The sequence below is a fragment of the Leucopleurus acutus genome (genome assembly GCF_964270905.1).
Source record: "Leucopleurus acutus genome assembly, chromosome: 10".
NCBI classification, from domain to species: Eukaryota; Metazoa; Chordata; class Mammalia; order Artiodactyla; family Delphinidae; genus Leucopleurus; species Leucopleurus acutus.
Genome location: NC_139153.1, coordinates 31503702 through 31518213, shown reverse-complemented (window position 1 = coordinate 31518213; position 14512 = coordinate 31503702). Strand labels below are relative to the sequence as shown.

General features: G+C 44.6%; 2 protein-coding genes across 5 annotated transcripts in view; one reads left to right on the top strand and one right to left on the bottom strand.

Moving 5' to 3' along the window:
• PXK (PX domain containing serine/threonine kinase like) overlaps window positions 1-6365 on the top strand; it is a 75617-nt gene extending 69252 nt beyond the window's left edge. For 2 of the 4 annotated variants that reach the window (XM_082848739.1, XM_082848738.1), the window contains exons 18-19: window positions 3584-3620; window positions 5074-6365. In XM_082848739.1, coding sequence (XP_082704865.1) covers window positions 3584-3620; window positions 5074-5260 — 224 coding nt within the window. In that variant the 3' untranslated portion in view covers window positions 5261-6365. The remainder of the gene's footprint in view (window positions 1-3583; window positions 3621-5073) is intronic. The other 2 variants (XM_082848737.1, XM_082848736.1) reach the window with 1 other exon arrangement.
• A 515-nt stretch (window positions 6366-6880) lies between these two features.
• Window positions 6881-12606, bottom strand: PDHB (pyruvate dehydrogenase E1 subunit beta). The gene is made up of 10 exons (XM_082848621.1): window positions 12508-12606; window positions 12347-12400; window positions 11049-11156; window positions 10896-10958; window positions 10757-10792; window positions 10317-10602; window positions 9585-9695; window positions 9147-9238; window positions 7728-7869; window positions 6881-7421 (listed from the first exon to the last, which is right to left on the bottom strand). Exons 1-10 carry the CDS (start codon window positions 12547-12549, stop codon window positions 7276-7278), a joined length of 1080 nt encoding a protein of 359 aa, XP_082704747.1. The 5' UTR covers window positions 12550-12606; the 3' UTR covers window positions 6881-7275.
• Between the last annotated feature and the right edge of the window lie 1906 nt (window positions 12607-14512).

Sequence of the window (14512 nt, the reverse complement as noted above, 5' to 3'; positions counted from 1 at the left end):
TGGGGCAGGCAGTGTCCCCAGCATCCTCCCAGAGCCCCCCAAGATCGGCAGTGGTCAGCCTGCCCTGCCCCACGTGGGCCTCGCTGAAGGGATTCTCCTCTGGGCAGTGGGGCACATTGGTTTGGAACGCTGGGATTCACCGTCAGGGAAAGGGTTATCTTTCACAATTAACCTGGAATCCAGTCAGTTAAAAAGAAGATAGGAAGAAATGTTTGCCTTTTTTTTTTTGGGCTGCGCCTTGGGCCTTGTGAGATCCTAGTTCCCCAAACTGGCCCGGCAGTGAAAGCGCCGAGTCCTAACCACTGGACCGCCAGGGAATTCCCACCTTTTTTTTTTTTTTTTGAATGGTTTTCTAGCCTTAGGTCAGCTAATGCTGCTCGAGCCCTATTCAGCCTCTGGAGCCTGCTGCCTTCAGGGGAGAGGCCCCTGCTCCTGCCCAGGGGCCCTACCTTAGACGTCCCTGTGCTCTTGCTCTTCCCAAATTTAAAAAGACAGTTCTCTATTTTAGACCATAGACTTGCTTGGGGAAGTGATGAGTTCTAATTTTTCTCCCCTCTTGATAAACTGTCCTTATTTAGTACACTAGGTACGCTCCCAGTACCCATTCCGCTTTCCAGGGGAGGTAAAACCGTGATGGGTCTTCTTAAGTGAGTGCTGTGCTCGTAAATAACTAAAAATATCTCAGAAGAAAGAAAGAAAAAAAAAAGAATGAAGAGGAAAGTGACTCATTAGTTACTCTGTTAGTGTGTTTGCCATGTTCTAAAAGGGTCACAGTCAAGTTTACAAACCAGTGCTTCTTGTGGTTAACTTAAGTATATCCTAGTTCGGCAGTAAGAATAATCAGCCTGTGATTCAGACTAATATTTTGCTGTCTCTTACTATTTGATTAAATGACACTAAAATCTGAATAATGACTTGTGTCCCCCCTCTCTCTCTCTCTCTCTCTTTGCTGTTTTCAGTAGAGCATGCACCATTTTGAACGTGAATTTTCGGTAAAGTAAGCTATACTGATTTTTCTAACTTTAAAGATGCTCTGTTTCTGTATGTGAAATGGGACCCAGTGTGTCTAGCTCACTGAAGTGATGAACAAATGGGAAAGCAGATTCGAGACGATTTCCTTATCTGAATATTTAAATGAAATACAGCATCTTTAAAAAGCACCCATGTGACTTCATTTACATTCATTTCATTTTCATCATGACCTTCAAAATCTTCATTTTCACCCTGATTTTAGTTCTAAAATAGAGCTCTAAAACCTGTAAATCAACTGCATGGCATTTTGGTATCTTTTAATTTTGGAAACCAGCACCTCACAGTCCTGTTGCAAATGTGTCGGTTCCTTGTTCCTCTGACAAAGGGGAAAAGGCGCTGGGCAGTTGCATTCTTGGTCACAGGGAAGCAACTTACAGCTTGTATAACTGACAATAGGGAAAAACAGTTCTTTTTTAAGCATCCTTAACAATACTTGAGTTGGGACATGAGTACAGCCTCCACGTCTTTCTGAGGTAAGAGGCTAAGGCGGTTCCAGAGAGCTGGGGCCTGCCTGCTTCCAGGGGTCCCTGCCCTCCACTCCCTCTCGAGGGTAGCTGGTAGGTGTGGTGTTGGTCTTGCGGCCATGTGGCCTCCCCTGATGTGTGTGGAGACCACAAAGGAACCCAGGCCGCAGACACGAGTAGACTGCCCACTGTCAGAGTTGGTCCAAGGCAAGGGGACGCTCAAACGTCCTTTTGACGGGGCTAGGGACAGTGTTTCTGGCGAGACATTCCTACCCAGATCTAACCTGTGCTCTTGCTGCTGCAACAGTCTGTGGCCTGTTCCAGGGCCTCCGCTGGATTTCCAGGCTCCCATCTGAGGTTCTGGGGAGGGTGGGGTAGTTGGCTCTTGGGGTTTTTGTCTAAGAGAAGGTAAGATTGGAGAGATCAGGGCTGACCTGGTGATCACTGGAGGTAAGCTGTTTCAGAGCATCCGTCATCCTGGGGTGTTGCAGGCCAATGTTTTTCAAAGCTGGGTGAATTCATTTGGCAATCAGCCTGACACGGAATCTGGTTTTGTCTGCGGCCTGGGGATGAGGGTGATAGGAGGCCTTTGGGGGGGCGCCCCCTCATATTTGGGGAGTGGGGGGCCCGGGCATTAGGCAGTTGTTCCCAGGTTTGCTCCAGGCCAAAGAGCCAAGTCCGAATTTGGCCCCTTGTTAACATTCCCCCCTCCCACATCATTACCAACGTGTTGTAGCTTAAGCTCCAGTGAACCTTTAAAGGAATTTTGTGGACGACAGAAGAGGCAAAAAGGAAACACTTAAAAAAAAAAAAAATCGATGGAGGCTGTAATTAGAGACTGTGAGTCCCTGGGTCTATGTTCTTGCCTCCTCCATTGTTGACCTTCAGACCTGGACCTCCTCTCCCCTTCCAGAGCATTCTGAGCTGCTCCTGGCCCTAATCATACATATCAGGATCTGCCCTAGTTGTTGCAGGCCCAATGAGGAAAGGTGGGCCTCATGGGACATTGTGCCCTTTACGACTGGTTGGGCCCTCTGTGAGGGGACCACAGGTGACCTGCTCTTTCCTCTTGGATGGACATAGTCTCCTTTCTCACAGCCCTCAGCATCATATTATAGGCACAGGCTACCCTGTGGCACTTTGGACAGTGTATTTATTTATGCTGCCTACATATTCAAAGCGATTCATTCAGACAGTTTCAGCCTTTACTTGTAAGATGAAGATCCATTTACGGAATACCACGCCCCGATTTCCAAACTCTGTGCTAGTGAATTTGCACTTTTAATTTAGAGTGCCTAGTAATGAGGCCAAAGTCAAGGGATGGTTCCTCACGAGGGCCAAGCAGTTTCGTTCTGTGCCAAGATAGCAGCCTGTACCCAAGTCCAGTTCCTGAGGCCCATCTCTAGCCTCCGAGAATCCTGGGCTAGAAGACTTGCAGTCTCTGGATGGCCAATTCCATGCCTTTAGTGGAACAAAGTGCTACTGCAGGCCTGTCTTCTCGTCTGTAACCCTCACTGACTCTTCTGCCAGGGTCAAAGCACAAAGCTGGGAGGCAGACATGCTGGCACTCATTTGGGTACGTGTTGGGCCGTACGTGTCAAGCCCAGATTCTGCTGCCCTTTTCTGGCCGTTGGGTGAGAGTGCTGGGAAGGGGAGGGGGCAGCTGGGAGGGCACTGGCGCCCACTCAGTCCTCCGGGCTCTGCAGTTGAGTTCCAAGAGGCTTCAGAGGCCGTCTCCCTTCCTCCTGGTATTTTACGGGTCACTTTCCAAGAACCCCCTTCAGAGGAATGCTTATGTCACACACTTACTCTCCCTGCTCTTTTCATCTCAACAGTCATTTCAGGTTTGAAGTCCTTTTTATCTCTGTAACCCTGTAACGTAAAGCCAGGAACATTTCCCCATAATCCACCTTGGCATAGAACATAATAGAACTTCATTCATTAGTTGTTATTGTACAGAACCAGTGAAAATTACATTTTGTTCATTTGTCTGTATTTAATGTTTATTTGTATTGCTATATTATTTTTTGAGAATTCCAAGATTGCAGAGCATGAGTGTGTGCATCTGTGTGATTCTTTAATTTCAGCTGCCTTAGGTTTGGGTAAAGATGTAAAGGAAGGTAAGTGGTTTTCTATGAAATACAATGCTTTAACCATTGCCTATCACAGTTGGTAAAAAGGTTGCACTTACTGAAGTATTTTATGGATGATCCTGACCACTCATCCATATAAACTCAAGTAGCAGTTGGTATGTTTACCTAGTATCACCACAGCTCAGTAGCAGTTTGAGGGAGGTGGTAGGGGAGCCATCTAGCAGAATGTCTTCTGTGGTAGCACTGGGGTGGGGTAGAGGATAAGACTAGAAAGAGATGTGGAGTCACGGGGAGCTGCAAGGGTCACAGGAAATGGGACAACTGTGACACAGTCAAGTTCTTTAAAGCAGGGCTTTTATTTATTTGTTTTTTGTGTGTGGCCATGCCACATGGCACGTGGGTTCTTAGTTGCGGCATGCAGGATCTTAGTTCCCCAGACCAGGGATCAAACCCACGCCCCCCTGCACTGGAAGCACGGAGTCTTAACCACTGGACAGCCAGGGAAGTCCCAGCAGGGATTTTTCTGTACCTAGTGTTTATTTTGTCCCAAGAGGACAATTCATTCATTGATTCAAAACTATAAAATTCGAGCGCCCAATGTTTGTGTTTCTGAAAGCTAAGGGAGGATTCAGATACCTGTCCAGTTACCTTCTCCTTGCCCACCAGGGTACAGCTCGGCATTCCGGTCTCCCCTGACACTTCAGCAAAGATGTAGGGTTAGGGCATTTCCATCCTGTCCCTGGGTTGGGCCACAGTGGAAACATGGGTGCTTGAGGAAGATTCCTCCCTGAGAATACCATTGCTGGAGAGAGAAAGCCCTCTGCGCCTTGCTGTGCATTGCTAACATTAGCGTTTTATGTTTTTTTCATGCAACCTAATAGGAAATGATTATTCAAGATGGATGCCCCTGGGGAGCCCATAACCCAGCAGACAATGGTTACTTGCCGAGAATCCTAAGTGATTTGTCATTTTATGTTAAATCACGTCCTTCAAATATTGTGTGTGTTGGAGCAGCTAAAGAACCGTTCATCCCTTACTAGTAATTGATATTCCAGTAGCCCAGCTCTATGCATACAGATGTCTATCTTTAATTGCTAGCTCAGGAATAGGTGGAGCTGCCTGGAACCTGGAAAAAGTAGCTAATGGAACTTTTCTTTTGGGACCATGATTAAAGTTTGGAAGTGGAAGTAGAGCCTCATCTATGCTGAGAATGTCACTATGTATAGTTTCATGTAATCTGTGATATTGTTCAGTCTTTTCTCACATGACTATTACTTGGGAGAAATGGCAACTTTTAATTAATTCCCCTTTAATGCTTCTACGTTTCTTGTTCAAGTATTTTAAAAAAATCACACAGTACAGGGTGTGTTGGCCCGTTTGAGGGAAAACATTTGCAGTCTCACCGAAGTCCTTTCTGCCCAGGACTGAGCAGTAGCACGGATACAGGGTGTGTGGAGATACTGACTGTGCCCTTTCCTCCACAGGGATGTCCGCGTTACCCCCACCTCCTCCACCTGCGCCTCCGCCACCAGCAGCTCCCTTGCCTCCTGCGAGCACAGAGGCGCCCACACAGCTTCCGCCCCAGGCTGTGAATGGTGTGAGCCGAGGGGCCTTACTCAGCTCCATCCAGAATTTCCAAAAAGGAACTTTGAGGAAAGCCGAAACCTGTGATCATAGTGCTCCTAAGATCGGCTAAAGCTTTGTGTTTACACTTGGAGGGAAAATTTGTTTTGTTTTCCTTCCAACCTGCAACCCCTAAAGTACCCTCTATCTGGATGAATAATTGCTGAGCCAGTACAGTCACATACGACTTTGCAGATGCTCATGTAAGAGGCTTTTCAAGAGGGAAATAGTCTTCAAGTAGAATAAAGTCAGGCTGGCATTGCTGCCTTAAGAAATAGTTTGCTCCTTCATTACTCTTGTAAAGGAGTCTTGCTCTTCCTCTAATGGTCATCTTTTGGTGGCAGCAGCATATTGGAATCAATTATTTCCACCAACAGAAGGAAGTGGACAAAAAACAATGACAATATACAGTCACAGCGGTGGATGGCCTTCGTGTCGCAATCCCTCCTATACCATTAGACAGCTCCTAGAAATGTTCCTCTCAGAGTTCATTTCTCTATTCTAAAGCATTTTCTGGTTATTTCTTAGATAACTCCCATTTTTGCTACCTTAATTTCATCCTAGACATTAACACTGTAGCCCAAAGCATAGTTATGTCGCTAAGAGTCAGAGAAGCAACTGAGTTCTTCATTTTCCCTTCAAGTAGAACGGGGAAAGTTCGTAACAGTCTGTTAACAAAGTTCAAACAGGAACTCCATTGTGGTTATAGAACTCAGGGCTGCTAAAGGAACTACTCTAGACTCTTAGTTCCTTTTAGTATGTATCGAATGGACAAAAAAATGTTGACATCCGAAAAAGCTCTTGCCAATTAGAGGATCTCCTTAATCCTCAGCAATTAAGTCAAGTTTGGCGTTTGTGGGGGTGGATTATTATTACAACACAAGTACATCTGGCAAAATCAGTTCTGATTTTCCAAAGATTTATCCAAATATATCATCTGTTTAATGTTACTCATTTATTAGAAAGATCCTTTATCCTATGATTTGCTTAAACCCTTAAATAAATTGCACTTTAAAGGATTATAAATAATCCATCTAAAAATTCAAGTTACACACATCAGTGTTGGTTACTATGCAGAGAGAATGTCATTGTGTATAGTTTCATGTAATCTGTGATAAATGTTCAGCTGTATTTTTTATTAAAATAAACCATGTCTAGAAAATGTGTTATTTGTAGCTTGGCTAGATATTTTAAATGGGAACTTTTTGTAGTAACTTTGGTAAATATAAAGAAAAGATTCACACAGTATTTCTAAAGTTTCCTCCCTACCTATTCTATCTCTATTTTCTTTTGTGTCGTATTTTCCCTCTTAATTAATAAGAGCTAACAATCCTGTGTTCCTGTTTTAATTAGGTACCACTTGTATGCTTCTATAACTAATTTAAATCTATCTTTTCCATCTCAATTTCTGAAGAGAGCAGTGTATGGCAGAGTGTGTGTTTGTTGGCAGTGGGAAAAATACCTGACACAGATTTTGGTTTAACTTTAAAGGGAACCTACTAGAATTAGGCATTTGAAGAGTCGGGGGGCAAGTTCCTGTTTTAAGTAAGTAATGCAGTCTAGGAGATTAATGATTACTGATTAGTTCCTGATGGCAGTAATTTCTTAACAGAATTTTAAGACTTCTATCCCACATTTATTATCTCAAGAATATAAAAATACAATTAGTCATAGTTAGGAATTCCTTTATTCCTTATCAAAACAGTCTAACAGTAAACGTAAATTATATGCTTTTATTTTTACATATAAGTTATGTTTTTTTGGAGATATCTTTCATCAGGACTCTTGCCACATTTATACCTTGTCCTTCTAATGAGAGGGTAAAATTTTACATTAATCTTATTCAAAGAACATGGCTATTGTAACAGATAAAAAAAGCGTGGCCCCTAGGCAGGAGAGTGGAGAGTTTTTCCACAGACATATTTAAACTTCTTCCCAGTACAAAAACGTGTGTTGTTGCTTTAGACATAACTTTACAAATCAAAAGGTCTTATAGGACAATCCAGATGAAATGTCATTAAGTATTTTAAGGAAATCCCAATGACTTGAAATTCAAGTCCAAGCTACATATTTAGTGCTTTCTTTATTGCAAATATGATGTCTTTAACCTGAGGTACAGAGTTGTCTTCTAGAACCTTTGCATAAGGCATAGGGACGTCGGCACCGGTGACACGAACTACAGGAGCATCCAGAAAATTGAACGCGGGGCCTAAGAGGGAAGGAGGCGCAAATGAGAGAGGCATGAAAAACCAGCTGAGCACCACCACCTCAGCATAGCAGGTATGGCTGCCCAGAGAAGGAAAATCTGAAGAAGGAAATATGAAATCTGAAAGGAATGCTAATTACAGAGAATTGTCTCTGGCTTGCTTTCTTAAACATTTACCCAAAGGAAAAATACCAAGCTGACAAGTTGAAAATTCAAGTCATTTGACCACCCCTAGCTTTTGATTGTTTTGTCCTGTAACACAGTGTTTATTACAGTTTAACTATTCTGGAATCAGTTTCTCTGAAATACCTTCCATGATCCTGGCACAGATTTCAGCTCCTACTCCAAACTGTGGCCAGCCTCCTTCCACAGTTACAAGGTGATTGGTCTTCATGACACTGGCTTCTATTGTTTCAATGTCCATTGGTCTGATGGTTCGCATATTTATCACCTAAACAGATAATAAATAGCTTTACAGAGCCACTTCCTCACAAATATAGTCTTATCCCCAAAATGCCACTTCCTTTCTTGTTTCCTTTTAATCTTTGGGTCTAGGGAAACATAATCTGCCCATTCATGAACAAACTGTCAAAGGGAAACTGTAATTAAAACAAAAATCTTTATCTCTACTACAAGCAGCTTTGTTCACTTACAGAATTCACTTATCCTCCCTTGGCCTTAACTTCCTCCTCATTAAAATAATAACTAACATGTGACCGCTTACCCTGTACCAGGCACTACACTAAGTATAATTCTACAACCACCCTGACGGGACAGTAAATGTATTATCCTCATTTTATAGCTGATGGCAGAGATTTAGAGTACGTAACATGCCCAAGTGTTAACTAGGAAGTGGTACCTCCTGGTTATGAAAGTGTTAGACTCGACGACTTCTAAGTTTTCTCTTCTCCCAAACTCCAGCTCCAAGGTTGGATCTTAATTTGACAAAACACATACTAAAAAGATCCAGACCCTAGGTGGTAGAAGGCTAGGTATTTGAAAAGCACGTAGGCTCCCAGCTTTAAGCAGAGGCAGAACTAAGTGACAAAGCAAGATTTTATACCTAATTAACCTGTTACAGAACTCAAACGCCTCTTTCTGGGTCTTAAAGGGAACTTTCTGATTCTTTTTTTTTTTAATAAATTTATTTTATTATTATTTTTTGTGTGTGTGGTACACGGGCCTCTCACTGTTGTGGCCTCTCCCGTCGCGGAGCACAGGCTCCAGATGCGCAGGCACAGCGGCCATGGCTCACGGGCCCAGCCGCTCCGCAGCATGTGGGATCTTCCTGGACCGGGGCACGAACCTGTGTCCCCTGCATCGGCAGGTGGACTCTCAACCACTGCGCCACCAGGGAAGCCCTATTTATTTTTGGCTGCGTTGGGTCTTTATTGCTGCGTGTGGGCTTTCTCTAGTTGCAACAAGCGGGGGCTACACTTCGTTGTGGTGTGCAGGCTTCTCACTGCAGTGGCTTCTCTTGTTGTGGAGCACGGGCTCTAGGTGCATGGGCTTCAGTAGTTGTGGCACATGGGCTCAGTAGCTGTGGCTTGCGGGCTCCAGAGCACAGGCTCAGTAGTTGTGGCACACAGGCTTAGTTCTCCGTGGCATGTTGGATCTTCCCGAACCAGGGCTCGAACCTGTGTCCCCTGCGTTGGCAGGCGGATTCTTAACCACTGCGCCACCAGGCAAGTCCCCTGATTCTTTAAGAACAAGTGAATGTCCACTCACCTCACATTCAATTCCCTCTTTAGATAGCACCGTTGCAGCTTCTAAGCAGTGGCTCACAGGTCTTGAATGGGAAACTATGGTTACATGTGTCCCTGAAACAAAGTGGTCACAGATAAGAGGTCAGATTGAAACCAAAGACACTGTCCTGCTCTGCAGCCAGCTATGGTTCTTCTTCATTTTAGAATCTTAAACTCAACTACATTCCAGCGAGATGAGGAATGTGGCAGCCTTTCTAGAAACGAAATACAAATCTACTGGACCAAGATTTAGAAAAGAACAAATATATGTGCAATCAGGGCATGACACATTTTAAACTTGAACTCATCCTATAATTTCCTAGTCAAAGTAAAGGGCAGTGACTTCTAGACTGAATTTGACCAACATAAATAGAGGGCACGGATTACAAATAATGTTTACATGTATACTAATTTCTCTTACCTTGCCTTTCTATTTTAGCTTTTCCAATAGGAATCAGAAAATCTTTTGACTGAGCCTCTGGGGGAAGTTCAAAAGGAACTCCATACATCAATTCATTCTCCAGCACCACCACTGCAAAATATACATATTTAAACCAAAGTAACTACATGACTAAAAATGTATATGCGGGCTTCCCTGGTAGCGCAGTGGTTGAGAGTCCGCCTGCCGATGCAGGGGACATGGGTTCGTGCCCTGGTCCGGGAAGATCCCACATGCCGCGTAGCGGCTGGGCCCATGAGCCATGGCCACTGAGCCTGCGCATCTGGAGCCTGTGTTCCGCCACAGTGAGAGGCCCGCGAACCCCCCCCCAAAAAAGTATATGCAACACTATCATTCATATTGTGAAAAGTTTCACTGTGCTGATTAGGAAGCCTCATACCTATCGTGTCCAGTAGCCTTGAGGATGGTTTAAGTACAGACATCTGTAGTCTGGGCGATCCTGATTTTATCTATGGGGTTAAACCGGTGTTGTAGGTATGCAGCAAATTTCTCCGGTATCTAATTGGCCCCGTTATAGTCAGAAATAAGAAGAACACCACATTTTTTCCTATCTTTACTATATCTGTAAATCACTAACATTTTATATGATACGTCTAAGCCTAACTAGAAGTCTTTAATGGTTCCTTCCATGCAGATATTTCATTTTTGTTCTTTAATGTTCAAAAGAGACCCACAACACGTCACGCTACTGACCTGGATTGTTATCCCGAATGGCTGATTTAATAAGTCCTTTTGCATCCTCTGAACTCCATGGGCTGACCACCTTTAAGCCTGGGCAGTGCCCATACCAGGCAGCAAAGCACTGTGAGTGTTGGGCAGCTACGCCTGCTGAGGCGCCATTGGGCCCCCTGAAGACTATGGGCACAGACTGAAAGCCCCCTGACATGTAGTAGGTCTTGGCAGCTGAGTTTATAACCTGGTCGATGGCTTGCATAGAGAAGTTGAAGGTCATAAATTCACAAATGGGCCGCAACCCAGCCTGTCAAATCAAAAACATAGATGTTAAAAAGACGAGAAAGAGCAATTTAGAGTGGCACACCAGCACTTCGCTCCCCCAACATTCAAGCAATGTTTTTAAACGGTCATGTTGAAAGTAATCTCTTTGGATAAGATTCATAAAGAGGACTACATACCATAGCTGCACCTACAGCAATTCCAGCAAAACCCATCTAGAACGTAAAACGCAAACATAAGTAAAAATCCACAAAAATTAGAACAGTACCCTTTAATAGACATGCCCCTCAAAGGTCTGCTTCCTGATGGAAGGCTTACCTCAGATATGGGAGTGTCTATGATCCTCTTATCTCCATATTTCTTCCACAGGCCTCGACTAACCTACAATTAAGCAATGACCCCATTACCTTTAATTATACTGGGGGCAAATGGCCATCTCAGTTCTGTGTAGCTTTCATGTATCTTGGTTACCTTATATGCCCCATCATATTGGGCAACTTCTTCCCCAAGTAGAAATACCTTCTCATCTCTTTCCAGTTCCTCATCCATACCTTGATTTATAGCCTCACGAACTGTCACCTGTCACAGGTATGGGAAAGCAGTCAATAAGCTACAGCATTACTTAGGAGACTATTGAGATTCTCTCTCTTGACCTAGGCTGCCCACAGCACACAATGTACAAACTATCACTAGAACAGGCTTCTCTTCAAAAGTTCAAAAAATTCAAAAAGTAACATTTCTATCACTCATAGCCAGTCTTTGATTGGATGTGTAAATGAGAAGTATACTGAACACTTTATTGATGTGCACCTAAGCTTAAGAAATCTGCTTGCTGGCCATACCAGCTCATAGGTGGCTTCCTAAGTAGAAAAGTGTACTAGGTAATTTTATTTCCACATCTGGTATGCTGTGGGGCAGCAAACAGTCAAGAAAGCCTAAATAATACTACATATTGAGCGCTCGCTAGGTGCCAGGCACTGCCAAACACTTTGCCTTCAGGATGTAGGAGTTATTTTACTACACATGTTGGTAGAATCCTCCAGTAACAAAAAGGGGGAGAGCGGGCAATTCCTCAAAACGTTGAACACAGAATTACCATATAATCCAACAATCCCACTTCTAGATATAGACCCCAAAGAACTGAAAAGCAGGGCCTCAGATAATCGCACACCAATGTTCACAGCAGCATTATTCACAAATCCAACAGGTGGAAGCAACCCAAATGTCCACCAAAGATGAATGGATCAGCAAAATGTGGTATATGCCTACAACGGAATATCATTCAGCCTTAAAAAGGAATGAAATTCTGACACATGCTACAACATGGATGAACCTTGAAAACATGCTAAGTGAAATAAGCCAGACATAAAAGGACAAATGCTGTATGATTCCATTTATGGGAGGTCCCTAGAGTAGATAAATTAATAGGCACAGAACGCACAATACAGGTTACCAGGGGCTAATGGGATGGAGGGTTATTGTTCAATGGGTACAGTTTCTGTTTGGGATGATGACAAAGTTCTGGTGGTGAATGGACAACGTGGTGAATGTACTTAGTCCCACTGCATATACAGTTTAAAAGGGTAAATTTTCTTATATTTTACCACAAGAAAAAATTTTAAGGGGGAGGGTGAGGGAAGAAGCGTCAAGTCTAGTTCCCTCAGATCGGACATCTGATTCCCCTGAGCCTCGCGTGGGTGACATGCGGCCCCAGCCTCCGCGCCGGGACGAGGGGCCTCGCCGGCCCGGCTAGCTTCCAGGCCAGTTACCTGCAGAGCAGCCGGCGCGGTCCGGTGGAAGCGCCTCCTCAGCAGCCCGGAGACCTGGCGGGGAGAGAGAGAGAGATAGAGAGAGAGAGAGAGGACGCTCTGAGGGGACGCAGACTGGGCAGGGGTCGCGCAGGGTCATGGGCCCGAGAGCCGCTGCCGACCTGCTCAAGGGGTCTCCGCGTCAAGGTAGCCACCGCCGCCATCTTGACCGTGTCCTCTAGCCGCCGCCGGATGACGACACAGCAGGGACGCGGAGTAGTCAGACCCTATTTCCCCTGCCGGTGCGGGCCAATGGCAGGGCACGGCGTCTGCGTGTCCCGCCCCCCAGGGCGTCGGGGGCCGAGGGGTGGGGCCAAGGAGGCGTGTCGGGTGTCTAGCCACTCAGCCTGAGGCAGCCTGGGATCAACGTTATTGAGAGCTGCCGGCTCCTGGCGCGCCGGTTGCACGCCGGGAGCGCGTCCCTGCGTGTTGATACGTGGATCGCAGGGACCAAAAATCAGACTCTAAGAATCATAACTCGAGGCCGAGGGACCTTCAGAATTAGGCCACGCTTCTGCAGGCGCTGAAATTCTTTGGTACGGAGTAGCCCTTATACACCGTTTGGTGACTGGGGATTTACAGTCTTACAGGCGAGCCTAGTTTCTCTTGGAAGCACTGTCTGTTCGCTCTTTTTTTTAAGACCATCTTTTTTGGAGTATAATTGCTTTACAATGGTGTGTTAGTTTCTGCTGTATAACAAAGTGAAGCAGCTATAAGTATACGTAATCCCCATAGCCCCTCCCTCTTGCGTCTCCCTCCCACCCTGCCTATCCCACGCCTGTAGGTGGACACAAGACACCGAGCTGATCTCCCTGTGCTCTGCAGCTGCTTCCCACTAGCTATCTATTTTATATTTGGTAGTGTATATGTGTCCATGCCACTCTCTCACTTCGTCCCAGTTTACCCTTCCCCCTCCCCGTCTCCTCAAGTCCATTCTCTACGTCTGCGTTTTTATTCCTGTCCTGCCCCTAGGTTCATCAAAACAGTTTTTTTTTTAGATTCCATATATATGTGTTACCATATGGTATTTGTTTTTCTCTTTCTGAACTACTTCACTCTGAATGACAGACTCAGGGTCCATCCACCTCACTACAAATAACTCAATTTTGTTTCTTTTTATGGCTGAGTAATATTCCATTGTATATATGTGCCACATCTTCTTTATCCATTCATCTGTTTATGGACACTTAGGTTGCTAACATGTCCTGGCTACTGTAAATAGTGCTGCAGTGAACATTGTGGTACGTGACTCTTTTTGAATTATGGTTTTCTCAGGGTATATGTCCAGTAGTGGGATTGCTGGGTCATATGGTAATTCTATTTTTAATTTTTTTAAGGAACCTCCATACTGTTCTCCATAGTGGCTGTATCAATTTACATTCCCACCAACAGTTCAAGAGGGTTCCCTTTTCTCCACACCCTCTCCAGCATTTATTGTCTGTAGATTTCTTTTTTTTTTTTTATGCAATACGCGGGCCTCTCACTGTTGTGGCCTCTCCCGTTGCGGAGCACAGGCTCTGGACGCGCAGGCTCAGCAGCCATGGCTCATGGGCCTAGCCACTCCGTGGCATGTGGGATCTTCCCGGACCGGGGCACGAAGCCGTGTCCCCTGCATCGGCAGGCAGACTCTCAACCACTGCTCCACCAGGGAAGCCCTGTTTGTAGATTTTTTGATGATGGCCATTCTGACTAGTGTGAGGTGATACCTCCTAGTTTTGATTTGCATTTCTCTAATGATTAGTGATGTTGAGCATCCTTTCATGTGTTTGTTGGTAATCTGTATATCTTCTTTGGAGAAATGTCTATTTAGGTCTTCTGCCCATTTTTGGATTGGGTTGTTTGTGTTTTTGATATTGAGCTGCATGAGCTGCTTGTATATTTTGGAGATTAATCCTTTGTGAGTTGCATTGTTTGCAAATATTTTCTCCCATTCTGAGGGTTGTCTTTTCATCTTGTTTATGGTTCCTTTTGTTGTGCAAAAGCTTTTAAGTTTCATTAGGTACCATTTATTTATTTCTGTTTTTATTTCCATTTCTTTAGGAGGTGGGTCAAAAAGGATCTTGCTGTGATTTATGTCATAGAGTGTTCTGCCTATGTTTTTCTCTAAGAGTTTGATAGTGTCTGGCC